The sequence below is a fragment of the Macaca fascicularis genome, chromosome 16 (genome assembly GCF_037993035.2).
Source record: "Macaca fascicularis isolate 582-1 chromosome 16, T2T-MFA8v1.1".
Lineage (NCBI taxonomy): Eukaryota > Metazoa > Chordata > Mammalia > Primates > Cercopithecidae > Macaca > Macaca fascicularis.
Window position 1 is genome coordinate 9,919,900 of NC_088390.1, and position 27,432 is coordinate 9,947,331.

A 27,432-nucleotide genomic window follows, 5' to 3' on the forward strand; every position below is an offset into this window, starting at 1 on the left:
GGGGTGAGCCTGTCAACACATGGGTTAGTTATGGAGATTGGAGACTGGGGCCATGCTGGAGGCAGAAGGCAGGGAGAATAGGCAGGAACTGTGGCAGCAACTCAGGCCAGATGGGAAGAGAGCGCCCACGGGGTGGAAGAAGTGGGAGGGTGAACTGACAGGTTTGCCAAGGAGCAAAACAGTAGGACCTGGCTGGTGCTGGAGGCTGTGAGAGGGTAGAGTCAAGGACAAGATTGCAGGCTTCTGGCTTGGACCCTTGAGGAGACTTAAAAATGCCCCTCCCTGAGAAGAAGGATACAGGGAGAGGCCTTGCCCTTTGGGTTCTCAATATTTTACTACATAATTCTTTTTTTTTTTTTTTTTTTTTTTTTTGAGACAGAGTCTCGCTCTGTCACCCAGGCTGGAGTGCAGTGGTATGATCTCAGCTCACTGCAACCTCTGCCTCCCGGGTTCAAGCAATTCTCCTGCCTCAGCCTCCCGAGTAGCTGGGACTACAGGTGCATGCCACCACGCCTGGCTGATTTTTGTATCTTTAGTAGATATGGGATTTCACCATGTTGTCCAGGCTGGTCTCGGACTCCTGACCTCAGGTGATCCACCTGCCTTGGCCTCCCAAAGTGTTGGGATTACAGGCGTGAGCCACTGCACCTGCTCTTTGCTACCTAATTCTGTGCCCTAATTTGAACCTGCAAAACAGCCCCACTCTCCACCCGCCCCCCAATGGTGGTTTTTTTTCTTGAGATAGAATCTGCCTCTGTTCCCCTGGATGGAGTGCGGTGACGCGATCATGGCCCACTGCAGCCTCGACCTTCCAGGCTCAAGTGATCCTCCCACCTCAGCCTCCTGAGCAGCTGGGACTACAGGTGCATACCACCACATCTGGTATTTTTTGTAGAGACAGGGTTTCACCATATTGCCCAGGCTGAATTGTGGCTTTGTTTCATGATTTAGTTGGAATTCTTTAGCTTTCTAAAGTCATTTAAATATTCTCCCATTAAACGTTAAAGATATTTTATATAATAGTTTAAAGTCTGGGGACGGGGAAGGCAAGGAGTTCAGTTTTAGAAACACTATCCATGTCGCTTGTGCAACCTAGCCTCTCTGCAGGCATCTGTAAGATGGGGTTGAAAATACCCGCTTTGCAGGCCTAGTTGTGAGGTTTCAGAGGGTAATGAATGTGGAGTGATTCATCCACCTCCTGGCACACAGTAGGCCTTTGATAGTTGTGATTATTGTGTTTCTTTTCTTTTCGGAGTGTCTTCCCTGGACCCTACAAACACTTCTCTCCCTCCCTAGCCTCTCTGGTTCAGTGCTAAGGCTGTGATCATAGTTTACTTGACATTGTGAGTTTTTTTGGTGTCTGTGATGGTAGCTTTTCTGCATTGGCTACTTGGTTGGATTGATGTGTGTGTGTTCCTGTGTGTGTGTGTGTGTGTGTAATATTTCATTTGACTTTCAAAACCCAAAAACCTAACTTTTTGTTAAGTTATTAAGGTCAACTCTATTTTATATAGTTTATTATTCTATTTATACATCTAGTAAAGCTACTTTTGTAGAGGTCCCCGATTAATTGTTGTTGACACAAACTAGTTATTTACATATCCTTTTACATTTTAAGCTGCGTTACTACATTTGATATGCTTTAGACATTTAAACTATGTTAAATCTTATAACAAGAAAATCTTTCTTGTTTTTAAATAATTCTAGTTCACCGAATACATCAAATTTCTATGATGAGTCAAATTTTCCTAAATATGTCAATACTGTTTTCATCACGGTTTCGACTTAAAGTTGAAAATCAGGTACTCTTCTATGTATTTCATATTGGAATCTTAATGCTAATCTATTAGATCCTCTAATATGTCGTATTTTCTAAATAATACCAAGTACATGTAGATTGTGCAAGTAATTTAAAAAACCGCTATATGAGGGATAAACCGAGGGGTAGATAAGTTTAATGTTTGTTAGAGGCTGGGGGTAGTGGCTCAGGCCTGTAATCCCAGCACTTTGGGAAGCCGAGGTGGGAGGATTGCTGGAGCCCAGGAGTTTGAGACCAGCCTGGGCAACATGGCAAAATCCCGTCTCTCTAAAAAAAACAAAAACAAAAACAAAAATGAGCTGGGCATGGTTGTGTGCACCTGTAGTCCCAGCTACTTGGGAGGCTGAGGTGGGAGGATCACTTAAACCCCAGGAGGTTGAGACTGTAAGGAGCTATGATTGTGCCACTGCACTCCAGCCTGGGTGACAGAGCAAGACTCTGTCTCAAAAAACAAACAAACAAACAAATAGTTTAATGTTAGAATCTAACTGGTGGATATAAAGATGTTCTTCATAAAGTTTCTTTAACTTTAGTGTATGTTTAAAATTTTCATAATAAATATTGAGGAAAAATAAGAAAAAAAATTCCATACGTGAATTTAAAACAAAGCATTCATAAATGTAGTGGTGTGATCAAACCTTGCCAAGATTGAGACACAAGCCTGTAATCCCAGCACTTTGGGAGGCGCAGATGGGTGGATCATGAGGTCAGGAGATCGAGACCATCCTGGCTAACACGGTGAAAACCTGTCTCTACTAAAAATACAAAAACTAGCCGGGCGAGGTGGCGGGCGCCTGTAGTCCCAGCTACTCGGGAGGCTGAGGCAGGAGAATGGCGTAAACCCGGGGGGCGGAGCTTGCAGTGAGCTGAGATCTGGCCACTGCCCTCCAGCCTGGGCGACAGAGCCAGACTCCGTCTCCAAAAAAAAAAAAAAAAAAAAAAAAAAAAAAAAAAAAATGAGACACAAAACAAAAACTTTCACGCTAAGGAGACAACCTGGCGCAAGAAAGGAGGAGTTTCCATCTCGGGAGACATGGTTGCCTATAGACCAAGATTTGTTTGTTCTGATTATCAATACCAGTGGTGCAGGTGTGTTAGTAAATGTTAGCAACAGGCTTCCTGCTTCCACCCCTGAAGAAAGGCTATGATTTGTTAACACTTGCCAATTTCAGTGGCATGAATGACCCCCCCATGGTCAATTTCAAGCTACCAGTGTGACCACAGAGTATGCACAGTAGCGCAGCGTTAGACATGTTTCTCCTCATGCAGATACAACAGCAAAAATAACCCCAGTAGCACTGAACATGGACATGTAGAAATGTAATTAGGAAGTGATTAATTTTGAGTATTTATTGCTTTTATTCTGAATATAATTTATTCATTGCAAATTTACATCATTTAATTTTTTTTTTTTTTTTTTTTTGAGACGGAGTTTCCCTCTCGTTGCCCAGGCTGGAGTGCAGTGGCATAATCTCGGCTCACTGCAACCTCTGCCTTCTGGTTTCAAGTGATTCTCCTGCCTCTGCCTCCCGAGTCACTGGGACTACAGGCGCCCGCCACCACACCCAGCTAATTTTTGTATTTTTAGTAGAGAAGGGGTTTCACCATGTTGGCCAGGCTGGTCTCGAACTCCTGACCTCATGATCTGCCCTCCTCGGCCTCCCAAACTGCTGGGATTACTGGATATGAGCCACCACGCCCGGCCATCATTTAATTTTTAAGATTATCAATACCAGCTCGTGTTTTACAACTGGTTCCCTGAAAATTTGCCAATCGGTTCTTGCAAGCCAGGATGACCACACCACTGGGTCTACCAGGGTGATTGTATTCACTCTTGCCAACAAGTTGAGCCCCAGGTTCACGTCTATTAGAGGGGGCTGATCGTATTCAGGTTCAACATGTTTCATAACCTAGCTATTTGCTCTAACGGGAGCCACCTGGCTGGGGCTCTGTTCCTTCAGAACCTTGTGGGTGTTGGCATGTCCTTGGCTCCCTTAAGTGTATCCTAATCTTCCATCAAGGCTCAGTGGCTCATAACTATAATCCCAGTGCTTTGGGAGGCTGAGATGGGAGGGCTACTTGAGGCCAGGAGTTTGAGACCGGCCTGCACAACACAGCAAGATTCCATGTCTAATCTTGCATCAGACATGAAAAACCTTCAACTGGATCCTCCATGTCCTCGGGGAATTCTTTCTAACCCTCTTACTTTCCTACTGGATTTGAGTTAACAGAATTCTGTGATCCTTATATGGTTTTACTGTGTGAGGGGTCACACCTCTGAAAGGGATCAGAAGGACACCTGTAGTTGGATTGGATCTGGTTTATCTCAAGAATTTGACTTTTTTCACACCAAAGTTATGCTAATGGCAGGCCTTGAATTAGGCAAATTGTGTATATATTTTTTTCTCCTGGGCTGCAAACGTTTGAGAACAACGACAAAGTCATAGTCATATTTGAATATCACCCCTAAACCTCTGACCTAGTACTGGGATGCACAGTGGCCTTTGCATACAGTAGGCACTTAATACATACTACATGAATGGCTTCACAAATTCTGAGTCAATTGGTCTGTGGTGGGGCCTAGCCATCAATACTAGTTGCAAAGTTCCCCAGATGATTCTAATATGCAGCCAAGGTTGAGGACCACGAGTGTGCGGACACAGTAGCACCATTCCCAAGTCAGCAAATGGGGAGCACTAAGCAAGGTTTGAAAACTGCACTTTTTTCAAAGACAGGAAGGAAAGATTCTCTCTTTGGAAAAGTGAGGACAAGGGCATTGCCTCCTCCCCTCTGCAAATGGCCACATTTCCAAGAATTCAAATACTTAACAACAAAAAAAACAACTTCTGGCCATGTTTACCTGTGTTTCTAATAGAGGGTTGAAATTTTGCCCAAAAAAGGCCAGTGTTAGTAAATCTTTGCCCTTCAGAGTTTTGGCAAACAAAATATGTTATGTTCTTCCAACTAACGAGATGCTGGGGGTCCTTATGCATATTAAATGGCACTGATAAAGGAGATTTTGTGTGTGTGTGTGTGTGTGTGCACACATAAGCATTAACAAGTGTGTTTAGATGACTTAGTATGAAATCGTGTTTAATGGAATGAAAATAAATGATTATGCCTTATGTTCTTTAAAAAGTACTTTTTATTCTTAAATACATAATTTAATTAATACATATTAATATATCTGTATATAATTTTAATATATGGTATATAATTTTAATAATACATTTTAATTTTCAATATAATTTATAATAGAGCCATTGATTATATGATTTTTCCAACATTTTATTTTGAACTATTGAAACATATAGAAAAATTAAAAGAATAATATAGTAGACACTCATATACCCACTATTTAGACTCAAAATGTAATAACATTTTGCCACATTTGCTTTCTCTGTTTCTCTCTTTCTGAAATATTTAAAACTAATTTGTAGACATCATGAGATTTCACCCCCAAATTCACTGGGTACCTCCTAAGATTAAGGACATCATTCTACACAACTACATTACCATTATTCCAACCAAGTAAAATTAACACTGATTTTTATCACATGGCCTATTTCATCCATATTTAATATTTTTTCCAATTGCTTTCCCAAACTTTTATAGCTTTTCTGCACTGTAAATATTTATCTGTCTTTTACAGCTGCGTAGTATTTCACTTAGCATATCCACCAGTTTGTTCAGCCACTGTCCTATGGCCATCTGGGTTATTTCCAATATATATATATTTTTGGTGGGGGACAGAGTCTTGATCTGTTGCCCAGGCCGGAGTGCAGTGGCGTGATCTCGGCTCACTGCAAGCTCCGCCTCCTGGGTTCATGCCATTCTGCTGCCTCAGCCTCCCGAGTATCTGGAACTACAGGCACCTGCCACCACACCTGGCTAATTTTTTGTATTTTCAGTAGAGACAGGGTTTCACTGTGTCAGCCAGGATGGCCTCGATCTCCTGACCTTGTGATCTGCCCACCTCAGCCTCCCAAAGTGCTGGGATTACAGGCGTGAGCCACCGCACCTGGCTAATTTCCAATCTTTTATTCCTAAAAACGCCACAGTGAAAAACCTCAGATGTGTGTGTAGGCTACTATTTGTGGCAGTATATCTTTTGGAAGATTTCTAGAAGTAGGATCGCTGGATTATAGGTAGATGCATATATAATTTTGTTAGATATTGCCATCGGGGTTATACATTTGTCCTCCCTTCAGCTATGTACGACAGTACCTGTTTCCTCGTTGGGTGCGTATCACCTATTGATTAGGAAGTTTCTCATAAAGGTGTCGAAGTGACATAACGTTCACCTGTTGGTACTAAGAGTGAGCTGGAGACCTGATGCTTTGGAGCCTCTAGGAAAGTAGCCAGGTGTTGTTAGAGACCTTAATGTAGAGGACAGTTGAAGAAAATCCTCTAAAGAAGTACAATGAAACCAACTGTAGCAGGTGCTTTTGGCGCCCTGCCCACATCCCCTCACCGTAATTAATTCAGTACACAGCTGCTTAACTTCTCACCACAAGTGCATGCATTTCTTTGCTGGTTCTCTGTTTCCTGAAGCCTACTTGTTTGTTGAAATTCAGGTCATAAGTGCCATGGAATTAATGTGCCTTGGAAGCCACCTTCAATCAATGGCTGGGAAGATTTGGTATGTTTCCATACCAACTCCCTTGGTCTTGAGGTTAGTTGACTCTGAGGATTCCCAGAGCTTCCCCAGTGGGATTAAGCTGCAGCTTCCCACCATAGTAGCTGGCTTGATAACTCACCCTTTATTTGTCCTGACTAATGATTTTTTTCACTTTTTTTTTTTTTGGAGGCAAAGTCTCTCTCTTGCCCAGGCTAGAGTGCAATGGCTCAATCTTGGCTCACTGCAACCTCCACCTCCAGGGTTAGCAATTCTCCTGCCTCAGCCTCCCAAGTAGCTGGGATTACAGGCGCCTGCCACCATGCCCAGCTAATTTTTGTATTTTTAGTAGAGACGGGGTTTTGCCATGTTGGCCAGGGTGGTCTCGAACTCCTGACCTCAGGTGATCCGCCTGCCTGGGCTTCCCAAAGTGCTGGGATTACAGGCCCGTGAGGCACCGTGCCCAGCCAATTTTTTTCACTTCCTATGCAAACTGCCTGCATTCCAATTCCTGTCTCAGGATCTGCTTCCTGGAAACCCAAACTAATTAGGACACAGATGGGGGAAAAAAAAAAAAGACATTTCCCCTAATTTGTTCCTAGAAAGCATAAAACAAACACGTTTTAAAAATAATTAGGTTATTTAATTAAATGTGTTAGCCTCATATCTCTAATAAAATAAATCATGCTAAATGACCCAGTAACGTCTTGATATGCCACAGAAATGTCAGTTTAAAGAAACTACACCACTCTGTGTGCAGAAGCACAAAACACTTCTTTACTTTCTAGGTGTTTCATAGTCTGTCTGGAAAGACAAGATAAATGTAAGCAAAGCATTAATGAATAATACAATTGACACCCCTATTTGTGAAGCAAACCACAAGTACTTTGACAATAAGAGTTGACAATAAGCAGAGAGGCATTTGAGGAGGATTTCTTATAGGGGGTAGGTTTGTGCTGGTCTTAGAAGGAAAGATTTAGTTTCAAGAAGAGGCAAATAAGCGCAACCGGAGGTTGACAAGATTATAGGGATCTTGATGAAGTCCATAGAGAATAATTCTAGAGAGAAACGTGGTTGGAATTGATCTGGAAGAGCTCAAAGGTTGTACTGAGAGTTCTGCCTCCAGACCACCACTGCAAAAAATGTTAACAGAGAAAGAAAAAAACATACCACATAGACATTTTCATCTACATAAAGGAATGAAGAGCACTAGAAATCGTACATATAAAGATACATGTTTTATCTCATTTAAAAATATTATTTAAAGAGAAATTTAGTTTTTAAAACTACAAAATATATTAGAAATCAGTAACAGTAAGATGTCTGGAAAGATGCCCAAATATTTTTAAAAAATAACAACATCCTTCTAAATAACCCATAAGTCAAGTAAAAAAGTGTAAGATAAATTAGTAAATATTTTAACTAAATAAAAATGAAAATATATCAGTAATTTTGTGATGCAACCAAAGCAGTCATGGAGAGAAATGTATAACATTATTATTATTTACTTTAAGTTCTGGGATACATGTGCAGAACGGGCAGGTTTGTTACGTAGGTATACGTGTGCCGTGGTGGTTTGCTGTACCTATCAACCCGTCATCTAGGTTTTAAGTCCTGTATGCTTAGGTATTAGCCTCATATCGCCAATAAAATAATGCCTATGTCTCCAATAAAGTAATGATTAATTACATTAATCCTAATGCTCTCCCTCCCCTTGCCCCCCACCCCCTGACAGGCCCCCGTGTGTGACGTTCCCTTCCCTGTGTCCATGTGTTCTCATTGTTTAACTCCCACTTAGGGGTGAGAGCGTGTGGTGTTTGGTTTTCTGTTACTGTGTTAGTTTGCTGAGAATGATGGCTTCCGGCTTCATCCATGTCCCTGCAAAGGACATGACCTCATTCTTTTTTATGGCTGCATAGTATTCCATGGTGTATATGTGCCACCTTTTCTTTATCCAGTCTATAGCATTCTTATATTAGAAAATCATAAAAATATCAAGTTAGTGGTCCAACTTCCACCTTAAGAAACTAGGAAAAAATCCTCAGCAAATTAAAGTCAAAGTAAGCAAAAGAAAAGAATTAGAAAGTATGAATAGAATTTAATTAAATGGAAGGCAGAAAAATAATAGGAAAATAAATAAATAAAACCCAAACTTAGTTGTTTAATCTTGGTGTTGATGGTTTTGAGTCTTTTCCATTCTGGTTTGATTTTTGTGCATTTTTGGCTGGAGTATCTCATAGATTTCTTCACTGGTGCTTTTTCTTCAGTTTCCTCATCATCAAAATCATCATCATCTTCAGCATCATCATCTTCATCACCACCATCTTCTTCATCAGCCACAAGTTTTAATTTTTTCTGTGGAATCTTGCTACCACCTCCAGGGGCAAATTGCTTTCCAGATTATACTTAAGGGTTTCACATTCTCCTCCTCTTCATCTGCTGACTCTGCATCTTCCTCCCCAGCTACTAAGTGCTGTCCACTAATCAGCCCCGAACCATGCTTCAACTGTAAGGCCATGTGTGGTGTGATTTGAAAGCCCCCAACAGAAACCATTGGCTGTACAGACATTTTTAAAGTTGCCAGTGTTACTCTAATTGGACTGCCTTCGTATTTCACTGTCTCTGCATCAGCAATGTGCAATCATCCTTTGCACCAGCCCCTAAACTGACCGTTCTTAAAGATAAGTGGTGTTCCTTTTCATCATTTTCTACCTTAAAGGGATCATCTTTGTTGCTCTTTAGTTCACAACTGAAAAGATAGTTCTGGGGCCTCAGGGGGCTCATGTCCAGTCCATTGAGTCCTTCATGGGATGGTGGCATGTACTTAGGTGGGAGAGAAGATAGACAGAGGTAAATGATCACTTCTCCAGGGAACAGCTGCATAGGACGGAATCACACCAGCCAAACTTGGTTATTTAAGAAGATCAATAAATTTGGTAAACCTCTAGAAAAATGAACCTTAAAAAGGGAAAGAATTAAAGATAAGAGAGAGAGAAAGTGAGAGAGAGGTCATGAATTACATTAAGAGAGATGGGACATCACTACTGATACTTTATAGACATTAAAAGGATAATAGATTTTTATGAATGCCTTTCTGTCAATAATTTCTACATGTTGGATACAATGGATAAATTTTTAAAAGAAACAAGCACAATTTCACTAAAGATGGACTAGATAACCAGAATAGTCCTATATCTATTATTAAAATTGCCTTGTAGTTAAAACTCTCTCACAGAGAAAACTTTGGACCTGTGTAACTCCAATATGTAAAGAAAAAATAATGCCAATGCTACATGAACTCTCCAGAAAATTGAAAAGGAGGAACTACTTCCCAACTCAGCTATGTGGCCATCGTTAAACAGATGCCAAGACCAGACAAACACATTACAAGAAAACAAAACTACAGACCAAAATCTCTCATGAACATAGAACAAAAATCACATTTAATAACACAGAATTTCCAGTAAATTATCCTCTGTTCACAATCAGGCTACCTGGGACTCAGAGAAAATATTGCAATGTTTCATTGAGTCTTCCTCCAAGAGGTCATCTATGAAGACTTACTTTAGAAAGAAAACATTCAGACAGAAATCTGGCCCTGTCCTCAGAAGGAAGGACCCATAGACCCTAGGGACAGTGCTCCCAAGGGCAAAGAGCCTGTCTTCATTCCCAAGGCACCCTCTTGTTTTGAACACAATTCCTTTATGATATTGTGGCTTTTGGTGTATCAGTGCTGGGCTGTGGGACCAGTCACAGGGGTGAGACCCACCGTGGGCTCTTCACTTGTTAAGGCTCCTTGGCCTCTGAGATGTACCAGAGAGCAGTCTAAACTACCCTATTTGGGTGTCAACAAGGATTGGGAAGGAAAAGTTTTAAAAAATGTTGGGAGTCCATGCCTAGGCTCTTGGTGGCCCTGGGTGTGGAGCTGGGGGTTGTGGCCATAGTCCCATGGCTTGGTGGTCATGTCTGCTCTTCCTCTGTGTTCAGGTGGATCATTATGCCTTGCTGTCAACCTTGCAGCTGATGTACACCGTGGGATACTCTGTCTCTCTTATCTTCCTCTTCCTGGCTCTCACCCTCCTCTTGTTTCTTCGGTGAGTAGAACTTCTGCAGACATGTGTTTAGGCAGGTATAGTAGCCCTCCTTCATCTACAAGGGATATGTTCTAAGAGTTCCAGTAGATGCCTGAAACCAGAGGTAGAACCAAACATAGTGTTCAAACCAGGGATAGAAGCAACCCTATGTTTGGTTCTATCCCCATGTTTTTTCCTATACATACATACATACCTCTGATAAAGTTTAATTTATAAATTAGACACAGTGAGAGATTAACAACAATAACCATATTAAAATAGAACAATTATAATGCTATACTATAATAAGAGTTATGTGAATGTGGCCTCTCTCTCTCAAAATATCTTATTGCACTATGTTCACCCTTCTTTTTGTGATGATCAAGGGATGGAGCTGGTCAGTGTTAGATTTCATCACTTTACTCAGAATGGCACATAATGTAAAACTAATGAACTATTTAATTATGTCTGGAAGTTTTTTGTTTAATATTTTTGAGCTGCAGTGCACCATGATTGACCTTAGGTAAGTAAAACAGTGGAAAGCAAAAGTGTGGATAATGGGGGAATTATGGTATTGTGTCATTTGCTCACTGGCTACCTCTAGAAGGCGCTGGAAGACTGGGCTGGATGTGTCATGAATCATCAAAGCTGGAAATGACCTAAGAGAGGATGAGGCCCAACCATCCCATTCTGCAGATGAAGGGGAAGAAATGGATGGCAATGTCCCAGTCAGAGGCATTGAGTCGCCTCTGGCCATAAAGCCAGTTGGCTACACAGCTAGAACTTGAACCCAAGACTCCTGATAGCTTTACCTCCTTTGGATTAGACACCTGCTGTGTGCCCAGCCCTGGTGTAAATCCCTAATCACACCCGTTACCACCACAGCCCATTCCCACTACAACTCAATCAGAGGCATTCTTTTTACAGAAGAGATTAAGAATCTTCCCCAAGGCAAACAAGTGGGTGGAAGAGCTGGGATTTTCATTCAGGGCCCTGGGACTCCAATTAGCTATCAAATTTAAGTGCTTACTCCTAAATGCATTACATGCATTAGGTCGTTTAAATGTCATCCCTAATTCAAATTAGGATTCATTCTATTCCTAGGAGGTTAGCATTATTATTATCCCCACTTTATACGTGAGTTAATTGAAATATGGAGAGATGAAGTAACTTGCCCAAGATCGCCAGCTGGTGGGTAATGAAGCCAGGATCACAAGCAGGCAGTCCGGGATCTGAGCACTTTCCCTCCCTAAACTTTCAGCATTCCAAAGCCTGAGTGCCTTTTACTAAATCATGTTTTTAGAAATCACCCAAGTGAGACATTTATGGACCCACTAGAAAGCTCTCCAAAGCTGTCTCTTGTCTCAGGAATGTAAGCGGATATAACGTGGCAGAAGGAGCATTTGACATAAGTGTAGGAGATCTGGATACCAGCTCCAGAGCACCTCTCCACCTGGGCTCTGCTAGCCCTAGGTTGGGCCTCATGTGACTCCTCAATCCTGAGATGTTCTGGAGCTCCTAGGGTAGAGTCATGACCATCTATCCCATTGGGAGAACCATGCTTGAGCTACGGGAGAACTCTGCAACTTGTACCCACTGATTATCTGTGACCTCCTTCCTCCATGCCCTGTCCCAAAGTTCCAGCGCCAAGCCAGGAGAAAATAACTGCCCAGCCCTGCAGAAAGTCACTTCAGCCAAGCCTGGGACAACCAAGTGTCAGTTCTGCCTAAGGCTTGGGGAAAAGTGAGGTCCAGTCACTGCCCTCAAATAGCCCGCAATCTAGTTAGAAGAATGCATAAATCCTAAGACAGAAGAATCTGCCTCAAGTTCTTTTTGGAAATTAAAAATGTAACAATAGCTCTAAAGCAAAATAGGACAGGGTATGTGCTGCCCAGGGAGCACAGCGGGGGAAGAGTTCTTTCCTCTGGCGACAGCAAGGATAAATGTCACATCACACACAAAGAGCCTGCAGGAGACTCCAGGTGTGTAAGGAAGAGGTGATGAGCACTAACAATTTTCTGGACACTTACTTATGTGCACAGATTAACGGATTTAATCATCCCACAACCCCTGGAGGTAAGTGCTCTTGTTCTCAGAGGCAGAAGAGCCTGGGAGACCTATACTTTGGCCTGAGAGTTTCTGTGTCTGAATCTCAGCTCTATGACTTGCTGCTCTGGGACTTTGGACAGATGACTTCATCCTTCTGCTTTAATTCTTTCATTTATAAAATCAGGGTAATAATGGTGCCTATACCTCCAGTGGTGGTAAGGAGTAAGATACTCAAAAGTAGCTGCATATGTAAATAATTTGGAACACGGTTGGCATGTTGAAGATGCTTTGTAGGTGACAGCTTTTTTTTTTTTTTTTTTTTTTTTTTTTTTTTTTTTGAGGCAGAGTCTCGCTCTGTTGCCAGGCTGGAGTGCAGTGGCGCGATCTCAGCTCACTGCAACCTCTGACTCCCTGGTTCAAGTGATTCTCCTGCCTCAGCCTCCCAAGTAGCTGGGATTACAGGCACACGCCACCACACCCAGCTAATTTTTATATTTTTAGTAGAGACGGGGTTTCACCATGTTGGCCAGGGTGGTCTCAATCTCCTGACCTCATGATCCGCCTGTCTCAGCCTCCCAAAGTGCTGGGATTACAGGCATGAGTCACTGCACCCAGCCAGTGATAACTATTATTACTCCCATTTTACAGATGAGGAAAATGAGGCAGAGAGATTTAAGGTTATATAATCCAGCAGTCCAGCTCTGCAGCCTGTACTATGACCCTCTGTCTTTAGTGAGAGATACACAGGCATAAAAGGCATAGGCCTGTTGGTCAGAGCCATTCTTTCCTGAGGGAAGGCATTCGGTTTTCTCCTTGCACAGAAAACTCCACTGCACACGCAACTACATCCACATGAACTTGTTTGCTTCGTTCATCCTGAGAACCCTGGCTGTACTGGTGAAGGACGTCGTCTTCTACAACTCTTACTCCAAGAGGCCTGACAATGAGAATGGGTGGATGTCCTATCTGTCAGAGGTAATCCCCTTACCCACTGTTTAAAGTGGGCTCCCCACCTGATGGGTCACTACTAGGAATCAGAAGGCAGGCAGGTGGGACTAGGGAGGGGCAGGGGGAGATAAAAGGGTTTCCAAGACTTTCTGGCTAGAGAAGCAGTACGTGACTTAACAAAACCACCACCTGCCCAGGTGAAGGAAACCACAAGCAGAAGGGTTCACCATGGCTGCTGTATGTCTTTGGGTGGGAATTTCTTCATGTGCAAACAAAAGAATTGGACTAGATCAACGCATTTTACAATTATAGCTGGCTGTCTGTATCCGTGAGTTCTGCATTCATGAATTTAACCAACTAGGGATAGAAGGTTTTGGGAACAAAAAGGAAGACTGTGTCTGAACTGAATATGTACGGACTTTTTTTCCTTGTCATTATTCCCTAAACAATACAGTATAACAACTATTCACATAGCATTTACGTTGTATTAAGTATTACAAGCAATCTAGCTATGATTTAAAGTATATGAAAGGATGTGCATAGGTTATAGGCAAATACTCCACCATTTTATAGAAGGGACTTGAGCATCTGTGGATTTTGGTGTCCACAAGGGATCCTAGAAAGAATCCCTCAAGGATATTGAGTGACAATTTTACTATTTTCTTAAAGCAGCAATGCTTTTCCACATTGAAATCTGCATCTATTGAGATGGTTTTTCCTTTATCCTGCTAATGATGCAGTAACCTATTAAACTAACCTCGCATTCCTGGAATAAATCCAACTAGGTTTTGACATATTATTTTCTTTCTCCTAAGTTGCTGTTTTAGTTTGCTAATACTGTGTTTTGTTGAGTATTTCCTTGTTGACATTCATGAGAAAGATTGGTCTGTAATGCCTTTGTCAGGTTGGGGATCAAGTTTGTGCTATCCTCCTAAAACAAATTAGAACTTGTTTCCTCTTTCACTATTCTCTGGAAGAATTTATTAAAGATAAGTATTATTTCTTCCTTAAATGTTTGATTGATTGTGCCAGTGAAGCATTTTGGATCCAGAGGTTTCTTTATTGGAAAGTTATTTATTTATTTATTTATTTATTTATTTATTTATTATGAGATGGAGTCTTGCTCTGTTGCCCAGGCTGGAGTGCAGTGGTGTGATCTCAGCTCACTGCAAGCTCTGCCTTCCAGGTTCACACCATTCTCCTGCCTCAGCCTCCCGAGTAACTGGGACTACAGGTGCCCGCCACCACGCCCAGCTAATTTTTTGTATTTTTAGTAGACACAGGATTTCACTATGTTAGGATGGTCTTGATCTCCTGACCTTGTGATCTGCCTGCCTCGAGCTCCCAAAGTGCTGGGATTACAGGCGTGAGCCACCGCGCCCGGCCCTGGAAGGTTTTAAACTATGGATTAATTATGAATCTTATATCCAGATTCTATTTCTTCTGTCAGCTGTAGTAAATGAGTTTTCCTAGGATTTTGTCTATTTCATCTAACTGTTCAAATTTATTGGCATAATATTGTTCATGATATTCTCTTCAGATCTTTTTCAAGTCCATTGGATCTGTAAGAGTGTTGTCATTTTCATTCCTGATATTGATAATTTTATCTTTGCTCTTTTTCCTACCCTTTGATCATCTTGGCAACAAGTTTCTCAATTGGACTTTTCGAAGAATAAACTTTCGGCATTGTTGATTATCTTTATTTCATGTTTTCTATTTCATTAACTTCTGCTTTTATTATTTCCTCCCATGTACTTTCTTGGGCTTAATTTGCTATGCTCTTTCTAACTTTTTTTTTTTACATGATCCTTAAAATAATTGATATTCAGCTTTTTTCTTTTTTAAAAAATGCACTTAAGGCTGTAAGTTTTATTACATAAGATTTGGTATTAACCATATACTGTAAGTTCGTGCAATATTTTGTTTACATTTGGTTAAGAAATACTTTCTAATTTCTGTTTTATTTTTTTCTTTGATCCATGGATTGCTTAGAAGTCTATTTTCTAATTTCCAATCATGAAAATTTTTTAATTATTGATTTTAGTTTAATTGAACTGAGGTTAGAGAACATACTCTTCAGGTTTCCATTAGGGCAATTGCTGATGGTGAATTTTCTACATTTTTGTTTGTCTGAAAATGTCTAGAACGTTAAAGAGGAGGCTGGCCTTGAAAACCTACATGAAGCCCTCCTTCCTTCACATTTTGATATTATTGCCAACCTCCCTGAGATAGTCAGCAAGGGTCTGGGAGAGACCAGAGCAAAGAAGGAGGGGGCTGGGCACGGTGGCTCACACCTGTAATCCCAGCACTTTGGGAGGCCGAGGCAGGTGGATCACAAGATCAGGAGATCAAGACCATCCTGGTCAACATGGTGAAACACCATCTCTACTAAAAAAATACAAAAATTAGCTGGGTGTGGTGGCACGCACCTGTAATCCCAGCTACTCAGGAGGCTGATGCAGGAGAATCACTTGAACCAGGGAGTTGGAAGTTGCAGTGTGAGCCAAGATCGCACCACTACACTCCAGCCTGGTGACAGAGTGAGACTCCATCTCAAAAAAAAAAAAAAAAAAAAAAAGGGGTTGTCCCTGGGCGGTCCTTCTCCCCCTGACTTGGAGTCAGATGCAGGGGAGCCTGGACTCACCCTCAGGTGTTTTGTCTTCTGCAGATGTCCACCTCCTGCCGCTCAGTCCAGGTTCTCTTGCACTACTCTGTGGGTGCCAATTACTTATGGCTGCTGGTTGAAGGCCTCTACCTCCATGCGCTGCTGGAGCCCACAGTGCTTCCTGAGAGGCGGCTGTGGCCCAGATATCTGCTGTTAGGTTGGGGTGAGTGACCTGACCTCCAGCCTCCTCTCTTGGGGATCCATCAGAACATGGGAGCCCAATAAAGACTTTAGTTGGACTTAGAAACCTAACTGGAGGTTGCTTCCGGGACATATAAATCCTCAAGGACAGGAAGCCTTGAAGAGGGGTGTGTGTGTGTGTGCACAAATGTGCATATATGCACAGGTGCTATAGGCCCAACAGCCCAATCGACACATTCAAAAATTGAGAAAATCTGGTGGAATCTGATGATATTCCTCCTACCCTGTCCCCAACTGTATTAGTCTGCTTGGAATGTCAAAACAAAATACCAGTGTAGTTTAAACAACAGACATTGATTTCTTATGGTTCTGGAGGCTGGGAAGTTCAGCATGCTTGGGTTCTGGTGAGGGCTCTCTTCCCGTCTTGCAGTCAACTGCCTTCTTCCTGTATTCTCATATGGTGAGGAGAGACAGAAAGCAAGCTCTCTGGTCTCTTTTTATAAGGGCACTAATCCTGTCATGAGGACCCCACCCTCATGACCTCAGCTAAACCTAAGTACTCACCACCAAAGGCCCTGTCTCCAAGTTCCATCGCATCGGGGGTAGCGCTTTAACATATGACTTTTAGGAGGACACCTATATTCAGTCCATAATACCAGGTCTTCAAGAAGAGGTTTTCTGATTAAAAGTAATATGACCAAGAGTATCCAGATTTGGACCCCCTACCTCCACAAACCCTTTGGAGAATTTGGTGCTGCAGGATTCAGAGGAAATAACCTGGGCCAGTCATTCAGGAGATTTGGGTTAATACCCTTGGATTTATTCTCAGCTGCTTTGTGACAAGTATCAAGTCGCTTTCCCTCTCTGGGCCCTGGTTTCTTGGGTGGTAAAGCAATGGATCGGCCCTGTGCTACTCTGGGTCTCTCCAGCTCTCACAGTCCACAACTCCATGATGTTAGATTTGATGTTTTAACCACCTGTGGTTAGCCCCATCAGCTGTGGTGTGAGGCAGGCAGGTTTGGCCAACCAACTCCTAACTACGTTTCCCCGTGTTTTCTCCCCAGCCTTCCCTGTGCTATTTGTTGTGCCCTGGGGTTTTGCCCGTGCACACCTGGAGAACACGGGGTAGGTAATTTACCGGGTTTTACTCTTTCATGAGCCAGTAATTCCCAGGCATGCCTAAATACAAAGAATTACATCATTTTACCAAAGAAAATATCCATCCCTTCTCATTTTGGCCATCTAGAATATTCTTAGGAATGGGAGATAAGATAATCAAAGATCTTATAGCAACTAGTTTATTCATTTAGTTACATATGCAAATTAGCTCAAAGATGCTGTGTAGGTCAGCTGCAGCCCTGGGTATGTAAGGGCAAAAATATAAGAATGATTATTGCAGCATTGTTCATAGTGAGAAAAAAAAAATAGAAAAACCAAACAAACAAAAAACCACTGAATGCTGGTCAACATGGGAATCACTGAACAAACTGTAATATACCTATATTGCAGAATATTATGAGACTACTTAAAGAAAAACAAGTTAGTTATTATGGGAACTTTTAGGCACTGATTCTCAACAGCCTATTTTAAGCCTATTGCCGAAACATATATCGTGTGATCCCATTTTATAGCACACACACACAAAAACTATGTATTTAGGAATTTATGTGCGTATGAACATGGAGGAAAATTTTGGAAAGATTTACACACTAGGCTGTTACCACTGAAGAGCAATTTAATGTTAAGGAAAGTAAACGGTACCAGTGCTAACGGGAAGGGATTTTAGTTCTCTCTTCTGCAGCTCCCACCCCTCGGGGGAATGATTGGTGGGAAGTAGGGCTTGAGTGCAAGCATCCTTCTTCTAGACAGCATGAGACTTTGACTTTCAACCTCCTCTTGTTTTTAAGTCTTCTTTTGCCTGCTCTTTGACCTTAGGTGCTGGACAACAAATGGGAATAAGAAAATCTGGTGGATCATCCGAGGACCCATGCTGCTCTGTGTAACGGTAAGGACCCTTCCATCCACCTCTTTGTCTCTGACCCTAGCAGCCCACTCTTGTCCCCCAGATTCTCTGATCCCTTGAGAGAGAGAAGCTAAACTATGAGCATTTTCTGCTGAATGAGAAGTTAGAAGTTTCTTGCTCTGGTTCAGGACCTCAATTTGGAGTTACGTTGTAAGCCTCCTCCTCTCTGGGTCTTCAAACTATGTAAAGAGACCTGCAGTCAGCTCTGTGGTCCTGTATTGAAGGGCTGAGATGTGTGCAAGGCTCTGTGGATACTGATGCCTTTAGTCATGGAGGAGCCCGGAATAGCAGGGGTATCGGCTTATATCCATCCACAGGAGGGAGGAAGAGACTAAGGGAACGTCTTTTAGAGGAGGAAAACACACAATATTAACCCAAAATTGTGATGCAGATTAGAATCAAGACATAGATGCTACTCTGAGACCTTAGGGAGGAAGGACCTTTAATCATAGTGGCCCGGAATATTTGGGATGGAAAAGGATGGCCAACCCAGAGTCAAAAATCCCTTTAGATAGTAGAATATGAGAATGAGATCTGTCAAATCTCATTCTAGCAGGAAGGGGCGGGAAGTTAGCAAACACTGGGAAGGGTTAGCAAGATCCCAGAGAGAGGCAGAAAGTATTTCTGCCTAGACACAGCATCGTCATCTCCGGGTGCCCACCAGGCGTCGTACACTGTTGTTCTCTGCCCACCCTGTTCCCCAAGGTGTTGCTGGATGATCTGTTTTTGCCATTTTATGTAAATAATCTGGCATTTGTGGTACCATGAAAGATAGGGGAGTGTCAAAACTTGTCAATAATAGAAGGCAACTCTCTGTCTAGACCTGGGTGTGACCTGGAGGGAAAAATGTTCCTAGAAGTGGTGGGAAAACAGGGTGTGAACAGGCCTGTGTCACTTCTAGTCTATGAGGTGGCACGAATGCTGCAGTACCTTCCCTCCCGTCACTGGACCTGCAGCTGATGGTGTCCCAGATGAGGTCTGGGCACACACACGCCACATGTGGCGTGCTTAGCCCTGCCACATTCCCCCGCCCTCCACAAGCCTCTCTCCAGTCACACTGCCCAGCTGGGGTCCTGTCTGGGCACCTCCACCACTGTCCCAGGAACATTTATTAAGCACCTCTGCATGCCAGCTCCATGTGTAAGTGCTTTGTGTATGAGTGTAGGAACTCATGTAATCTTCTCAACCAATCTATGAGGATGTGCCATTCTTAGGTTTATTTTACTGGTGAGCACACTGAGATGAGACATTGCTTGCCTAAAGTCATAGAGCCAGTCAATGGAAACTGGATCTCAGCGCAAAGGGGTGACAGCTGGTACTTTTAACCAAACACTGTGCAGCTCAAAAACTATTTACTGCCTCCAGCCCCCATGCCTGCCATACTGAATGCTGCAGGCTCCTTTGCAACTTAGTACCTTGGTTCAGACTCTCCTGTGGTTCCAACTCCTTCCCTCGCCATCTTCTCCACCTGGTGATCTGTTCCTCATCTTTCAAGTCTTGGGTCAGGGATCCGTCTCTCTCTGTGCCGCTCTACCTGGATGCACACCTCACAAAGTAGGAATGGCCACACCCTCCTTTGTTCCTTCCCAGATCCTGTGCAGGCTTCTGCTCCAGCCCTCGCCAACACCATTTCAAGTGTCTCTTTAAAACCTGTTTTCTGCCACCGTAAACCCCATGTTCTGATCATCCTGGCAGCCAACTCAAGCATAAGGTGGGTTCTTGATAAACATACTCAGTGGACACTCACGGCCTGCACTCTGGACCCTGGAAGGTTCTTGCTAACCAGGCAGAACAAAGCAGGATAGAAGCCAGAAGCCATCCCTAGGAGAGCGTTCAGGCATGGTCCAGCTGGATCCCTAGTGTTTACTTGCAGTCTTCTAGAAGCTGCACCAATGATTCTCAAACTGGGTTGCTCTTGGAATCCCCTGGTTGTCTTTACAAATTCTTTCTGCCTGAGTCCCACCCCCAGACATTTATGTTTCATTGATCTCAGGAGTGGCCTGAGTTGAAAAGCATGTTGCTACACCCTTGCTTTTCAAAGGATGGTCCTCAGACCAGATAGCACCAGCATCACCTTAGTGCTTGTTATAAATTCAGGTTCTTCAGCCACATCTCCCAGGCCTACTGAATCCGAATCTGCATTGTAACAGACTCCCCAGGCTTTGGATGCACATTAAAGTTTGTGAACCTCTTTGCCTGTACCTGGAGCTCTCAAAACTGGCTGTGTGTTCGAAACATCATGGTGGCTTGTACCCCAGACCTATGACATCAGAAATTCTGGGAGTGGGACCCAGGCACTGTAGCCAGGCACTGTAGTTTTTCCTTCCTTCCTTCCTTCCTTCCTTCCTTCCTTCCTTCCTTCCTTCCTTCCTTCCTTCCTTCCTTCCTTCCTTCCTTCCTTCTTTCCTTCCTTCCTTCCTCCCTCCCTCCCTCCCTCCCTCCCTGTCTCCCTCCCTCCCTCCCTCCCTCCCTCTCTCTCTCCCTCCTTTTCTCTCTCCGTCTCTCCCTCTCTCTCTCTCCCTCCCTCCCTCCCTCCCTCTCTCTCTCTCTCTCTCTCTCTCTCTCCCTCTCTCCCTCTCTCCCTCTCTCCCTCTCTCCCTCTCCCTCTTTCTTTCTTTCTTTCGACAGAGGCTTGCTTTGTTGCCCAGGCTGGAGTACAGCAGTGAGATCCTGGCTCACTGCAACCTCTGCTTCCCGGGTTGAAGCGATTCTTGTGCCTCAGCCTCCCTAGTAGCTGGGACTACAGGCGTCCACCATCACACCTGGCTAATTTTTGTATTTTTAGTAGAGATAGGGTTTCACCGTGTTGGTCAGGCTGGTCTTGAACTCCTGACCTTGTGATCCACGTGCCTCGGCCTCCCAAATTGCTGGGATAATGGGCATGAGCCACCGCACCTGGCCCACTGTAGTTTTAAAATCCCAAAATGATCCTAGTGGACAGCCAGGGCTGGAACTACTGCTTTGGACCTTGCTTTGGCCTTCTATGGCTGGCTGACCCACGTGCTAGTTTCCCTTGGTGCTTCCTAGCTGGGACAAGAGAACATGCTCTATCTTCTCACTTTGGATAAAATGACCTTTACATGCTGTTGCTTCTATGACTCCAGTCATGGTCAGCTCTACTGAAATGGCCACTCTCACCTTAGTTCACGGTGGACTCCTTATCTTCCCATTCAGACCTCTCTTCCTGCTCACTCTACCCAGAAAATGGCTCCACAACCCACCTACCCAGGCACCCAAGCTGGAAAGCTTGGTGTTCTCCTAATTTCTGTCCTCCTTCTCCCTGCATCATCTATTCAGACTTCAAGTCTTGTCAATAATTCTACTAAAGATCTCTCCAAGCCATTTCCTTCTCCTTAATCCCTTGGTCTCTGCTCTTCTTCAGCCCGTTGTGATTTTGTTTGTTTGTTTGTTTCTGTGTAGACCTCTGCAAAAACCTCCTTTTTGGTCTCTCTTCTTCATTCTTACCCCTGACAATCCATCCTCTTGTTGCAGCCCGAGTGATCTTTTTGGAGTAAAATCTGATTATGTCTCTGTTCTACTCGTCTGTTTAATGGGTCACTATTTCCCTCCGATCTCGTTCTAAACTCCTTAGAGTAGAGTCATTCCCTCTCTACTCACCTAACCAGAAGTGCCCTCTGCGCTACTTGTATGGATACATTTAAAGTTCTCCAAATCCACCATGGTGTTTCCCTCCTCCCATGCACACATAGGCCTCAAGTGCCTATTGGATGGCCCGAGGTCTGCTGATAAACTCTCTTTCTCCTTGGAAATTGAGTCCTTTATTAATCTCTCTCTCCCCCACCCCCCAACACCCTGCAATTAAAAGAGCTCAACAGGCCTGCCTAGAAGGGAATCTTTCACAATCACCCTCAGCTCTTAGAGAGGACATTGCTTAACTATTTTTGTCTGGTGTCTACAGGGACTTGGACAAGAGGAAATGGGCTTGAAGAGAAATAGGAACATTCCCCTTGGTCACAAGGAAGATATTTAACCATGAACTTGTAAAACACTGACATAGACCCCAGAGAAAGGCATTAGATCTTCATCTCTATCAGCTTCCAAGAAGATAATCTGTCCTGAACAATAAGGAGCTAAACCTGCTGCCTTCCCAACCTGCATAGTTCTAGGATTCTAGGATTCTGTGCATTGGTTCTAGGGCTCCATGGAGAGTGGAATGTATGTGTTCCAGCAGACATGGAAGGGAAAAGAAAGGCCATGCAGAAAGAAGTGAAAGAGCCAGGCTAAGAGTCAGGAGTCTGGGCTCTCTGACTGACTTGTGATGTGTCCTTTAGCCAAGTGAGTTGGTCTCTCTGGGCCTCTGTTTCTTCATCTATAAAATCAGTCTTGAACTAGATCAGTGGTTTTCAACCAGAGGAGATTCTGATCCCTGGGGACATTTGGCTATGTCTGGAGACATTTTTAATTGTCATAAATTGGGGATGGGGGTAGGAGGAGAGTGTTGCTACTGGCATCTAGTGGGTGGAGGTCAGGGATGCTGCTCAACACCCTACAACACAAAGAACCACCCCCAGAACAAATAATTATCCTGCCCCAAATATTAAGAGTGCTGACATTGAAAAACCATGGACTAGACAGTAGCTGCACATTAAAACAACCTGGGGAGGATTAAAAAAATACCCAGCCTGGACTTACCCAAACTGATGGAATCAAATCTCCTGCCATGTAGAACTTCCTTAGCACTGGAATCTCATTCAGCCACTCTCTTGTATCTTCCTTTAGCATTCATTGAGCACTTTCACTGGGCTTGGCTTGGTACTAGGTTATTTCAGAGTTTCTATCCTCTGGGAACTCAGAATTTAATGGGTATAATTCTGAGACTCATCAGACTATGACTGAACCAATATCTACCTTCATTTTTGGTCATATGACCACATGTTACAATTTTCCACTGGTCTGAGTAGACACAACCCTAACTCTAAAAGAGAATTCCTTAAATCACAATGTGGAAGGAATCTGAATTCCTGAATGACTGTATGGAGCAGAGCTCCCTCCACTGCACTAGATTGTGACATAAAGAATAGAATAGAATAGAATAGAATAGAATAGAGAATAGAATAGAAAAGAAATCTTTATTGTGTTAAGAAAAAAATAATAATTCTTTGGCCCCCACATATATCCTATTTAAACTGAAGTAAGAAAGAGTAACAATAATCAAGACTGAGCTAGTAGCACTTGGCATTTCTAGGTACTTAACAATTTTCTTTCAACTTGGTCAAATTTGAGCCTGGGGCGTATTTTGGGGAACATGGATCAGAGGCTTCTAAGGAAAAGCCAACTGTGCATGGTGAACAAAGCACTGGGACCAAGGAGAATTTCCCATCCCAGGGTCCAGCTCTGTGGTGAACATCCCTAGTTATCATAGTTGGATCTCTCCCACCATCCCCTAGACTGGGTCTGCATTTGCTGACCAGCATCTGGGTTGACGCGAGTGTACAACATGCTGGAAATCCAGATGCATCAACAAACTTCATTTACTGCTTTGTTGGTACAAGGTTGCCTGTGTTTCAGAAATGACCATAATGTGGCAACCTGAAGAATCCAGATGCCCTTTGGGTCTCTTGCCAGACAGAAATTGTAGAATTCCCACCTCTTTTCTTTGTATCAGACTTCACTACTTCACCTGTCATCTAAAGTATACATTTAGAGTTGAATCATCTTGAAACCTGGCATATTCTTACAGCCTAGCCTCCCTGGCCCTCAGTAGAATATTGGTAAAGCCTTGATCAGTCCTGCTCAAGGACAGCCTTACACAGTAATTACACTACGCAAGGTCATTCTATCCATACCCTGCTCCCTACAGTTAACAGACCCAGTGAAATGGCTGTTTTGAGCTCACAAATTGAATGAACCATCTGTTGACTTTATGAAGTCATAAAGTCAAAAGCCTGCATTTGCTCTTGTTGAATCTTCTGTAGTAGCCTCAGAACTTGGCAAAGCTGATACACTGGTAAACTTCATCTTCACTGGCCTTGTCCCTCTTTAGGTCCTCTGCCCCACCAGGAAGCCAGGGGCTTTCTGTGACTTCAGGCTTCCCAAGACATTTCCTCACTCCTGTACTCTCCTCTTCTAAAGACTCCAAGTGGGAATCTTGCTGTACTCTGGGTTTTCCCACCCCATCAAAAGTTACATTTGGTACACCCCATCTTCTGCTTTAAGTGGTGATATCATAGGCCAGATCCTAGGTAATTAGGTTGCAAAAATGAATGAATGAATGAATGAATGGATGGATGAATGAATGAATGGATGGATGAATGAATGAATGAAGAAAGGGCTTCCTTCCTCCTCTCCCAGTGATTCCTTAGCTTCAGTGGGATGTGTGCCTTTCAGCAGGGCTCTTGGGGAAAGTGTTTTGACTCACAAGAGTAGCTCTACAGGATAAGCATTTTAGTCCACAGAGCAGGCCAGAGGAGGAGGGGTTTGGGGGTAGATGGAAGAGTTTAGGGGTAGACGAGGGCCTACCCCTGAGTTCCCGCCATACTGGCAATCACCTCTGCCAACCTGTAGACCCAGACCTGTGCACAGAAGCTGGGGTACCAAGAAAGTGTCACCAAGGATGCATCTTGGTGATGTCTGGGAATGCATCTGTATTTTCCAGAATCTAGCAGAGATCCTTACATATCTGGGTCCTTAGTACCCACCCCCATCTGGTCACAGAATCCTGGAGGGGTTGGCTAGGTTCTTGGAAAAGGTCCTCACTCAGCCCCTTTCCTGCTTGTGTGCAAATGAAGAACAGCACCATCCAATCGTACCTGCTGACTCTTGTCTTCTTGGAAGCCTAGATGAACAGAGGCTCCATGGTACCCCCAGCTAGGGTTTCATCCTATGGCAGTGAGGAAGAGCCTTCTTCATATGGCCCCTGGGTTGATGCCCATTTTCTCATATCTGGTCTCTAGAAAACACAGAGAACAGTGAATCAACCTGCTTCTCATTATAACCCTTCATTGCCTAGTAGACAGTCCTGATTGCAATTAATTTGCTGGGCTGGGTGTGGTGGCTCACGCCTGTAATCCCCGCAGTTTGGGAGGCCGAGGTGGGGAGATCAGGAGGTCAGGAGATCGAGACCATCCTAGCTAACATGGTGAAATCCTGTCTCTACTAAAAATACAAAACATTAGCCGGGCGTGGTGGCTGGCGCCTGTAGTTCCAGCTGATCGGGAGGCTGAGGCAGGAGAATGGCGTGAACCCAGGAGGTGGAGCTTGCAGTGAGCCGAGATCACGCCACTGCACTCTAGTCTGGGTGACAGAGTGAGACTCCGTCTCAAAAAAAAAAAAAAAAAAAAAAAAAAAAAAAAAAAAAAAAAATTTGCTGAAATATATGCCTTTCTGCTATTAAGCTTGCTTTGTAAGAAAAATGCCTATGTTCAACAAATCACTAAGCCAAGGACACGTTTTCTCTTTATGATGAGAGGCAGGTATCCCATTAAAATAAATACATGACTTGGTTACATTTAGCTTGTATTTAAATTCTCTGTTCCTAACTATTTTTGTCTGGGAACCTCCATCATTCCTGCTGGCTTCAGGATTAGCTTCTTGCCTGAAACTCTAGTCTTTTAGCATTGAGCATTGATTCTCCTGAGGACAATAAAAACAAATAATAACTGACACATACTGAATTCTATAGCTTGCATTTCAATATGTAGCTAAAGGATTTTATTTCTAGGACGGGACATTAGTACTCTACTGACTCAATGTCTGTAGAGACTTTGTCGCATTAATTGTTGCCTGGTCACCCTTTCTGTCAGTTCTTTCTATATTGCATAAAGCCATTTTTAGGTCTTTTTAAGTTTTTTTTTTTTTTTTTTTTTGAGATGGTGTCTCACTCTGTTGCCCAGGCTAGAGTGCAGTGGGGCAATCTCGGCTCACCACAACCTCCACCTCCCTGGTTCAAGTGACTCTCCTGCCTCAGCCTCCTGAGTAGCTGGGACTATAGGCGTGCACCACCATGCCCGACTAATTTTTGTATTTGTAGTACAGATGGGGTTTCACTATATTGACCAGGCTGATCTCGAACTCTTGACCTCATGATCCACCCACCTCAGCCTCCCAAAGTGCTGGGATTACAGGTGTGAGCCACTGCGCCCGGCGTGGTCTTTTTAATCTTAAAAACGGTTGCAACCAAAAACCTCTTCCAGCCCTACAAATAAAACCAAGGAGACATTACCTCATTGTGTATCCCTTGTCAACTACTGTTTGAACGCCCTGCTTCCCTTCACAGCCAAGCCTCTTTAATGTTGTCTATGCTGCCTCTGCTCTTCCCATATCATCCACAAAAGCAAGCACTGGAATCCGTCTTGTGATCCCAGCTCTACACGGCAGCTTCTCTTAGGGAGCTCCTTGTTGCTAAATGCAGTCTTATTTTGCTTAAGTTCTATGTAGCATTTAAACCTTCCTAAAATCATCCTTTTGGGGGCTTCCAGGATGCCCCTTCTGTGTCATTTATTCTAACCTCCCTAGCTATTCTTTCTTCATCACCTTTGCTATCTCCACTTTCTCCGTTTTTCCCTTCACTACGGGGCAATTCTCTTAACCCTCTTTCTCTCCCAGCTGCACAGTCTCCCTGGATAATCTTGTCTACTCCAATGGCTTCATGCTCTGGCTGGGACCTCTCTGCTGAGATTCAGACATACATATCTAACCGCCTAGGAACATCTCTTGTGTTCAAAACTACTGGAGTCCTCATCCACCCTCTACTTCCCACCCAACGCTCTTCCTTCCCCGCATGTGATTCCTTTATTGGCGAATGGCAGTACCGCACATTTGAGATCTACCACCAAATGTCAGGGTCATACCCTCACATCCAATCAATAACAAAGATCGTTTGACTCATACTTCTTCTTCATTTCATATTGATCCCTTCCTCTCCATCACTAAACATCCAATCAATAACAAAGATCGTTTGACTCATACTTCTTCATCATTTCAAATTGATCCCTTCCTCTCCATCACTGAAGCACCAGGACTGCTGCTGAGTTCGCTTCTCCATCACCATCCCCCAGGAACTCTGAAACTACTTCCCAACTGGTCTCCCTTCCTCCAGCCTTACCCTCACCCAATCCGTTCTCCACACTGCCACTG

General features: G+C 43.4%; 1 protein-coding gene across 2 annotated transcripts in view; it reads left to right on the forward strand.

Moving 5' to 3' along the window:
• Window positions 1-27,432, forward strand: part of GLP2R (glucagon like peptide 2 receptor) — a 77,097-nt gene that overhangs the window by 28,302 nt on the left and 21,363 nt on the right. For both annotated transcript variants that reach the window (XM_074018585.1, XM_005582887.5), the window contains exons 5-9: window positions 10,425-10,531; window positions 13,381-13,534; window positions 16,176-16,335; window positions 17,378-17,438; window positions 18,249-18,318. In XM_074018585.1, the coding sequence (XP_073874686.1) occupies window positions 10,461-10,531; window positions 13,381-13,534; window positions 16,176-16,335; window positions 17,378-17,438; window positions 18,249-18,318 (516 nt within the window). In that variant the 5' untranslated portion in view covers window positions 10,425-10,460. The remainder of the gene's footprint in view (window positions 1-10,424; window positions 10,532-13,380; window positions 13,535-16,175; window positions 16,336-17,377; window positions 17,439-18,248; window positions 18,319-27,432) is intronic.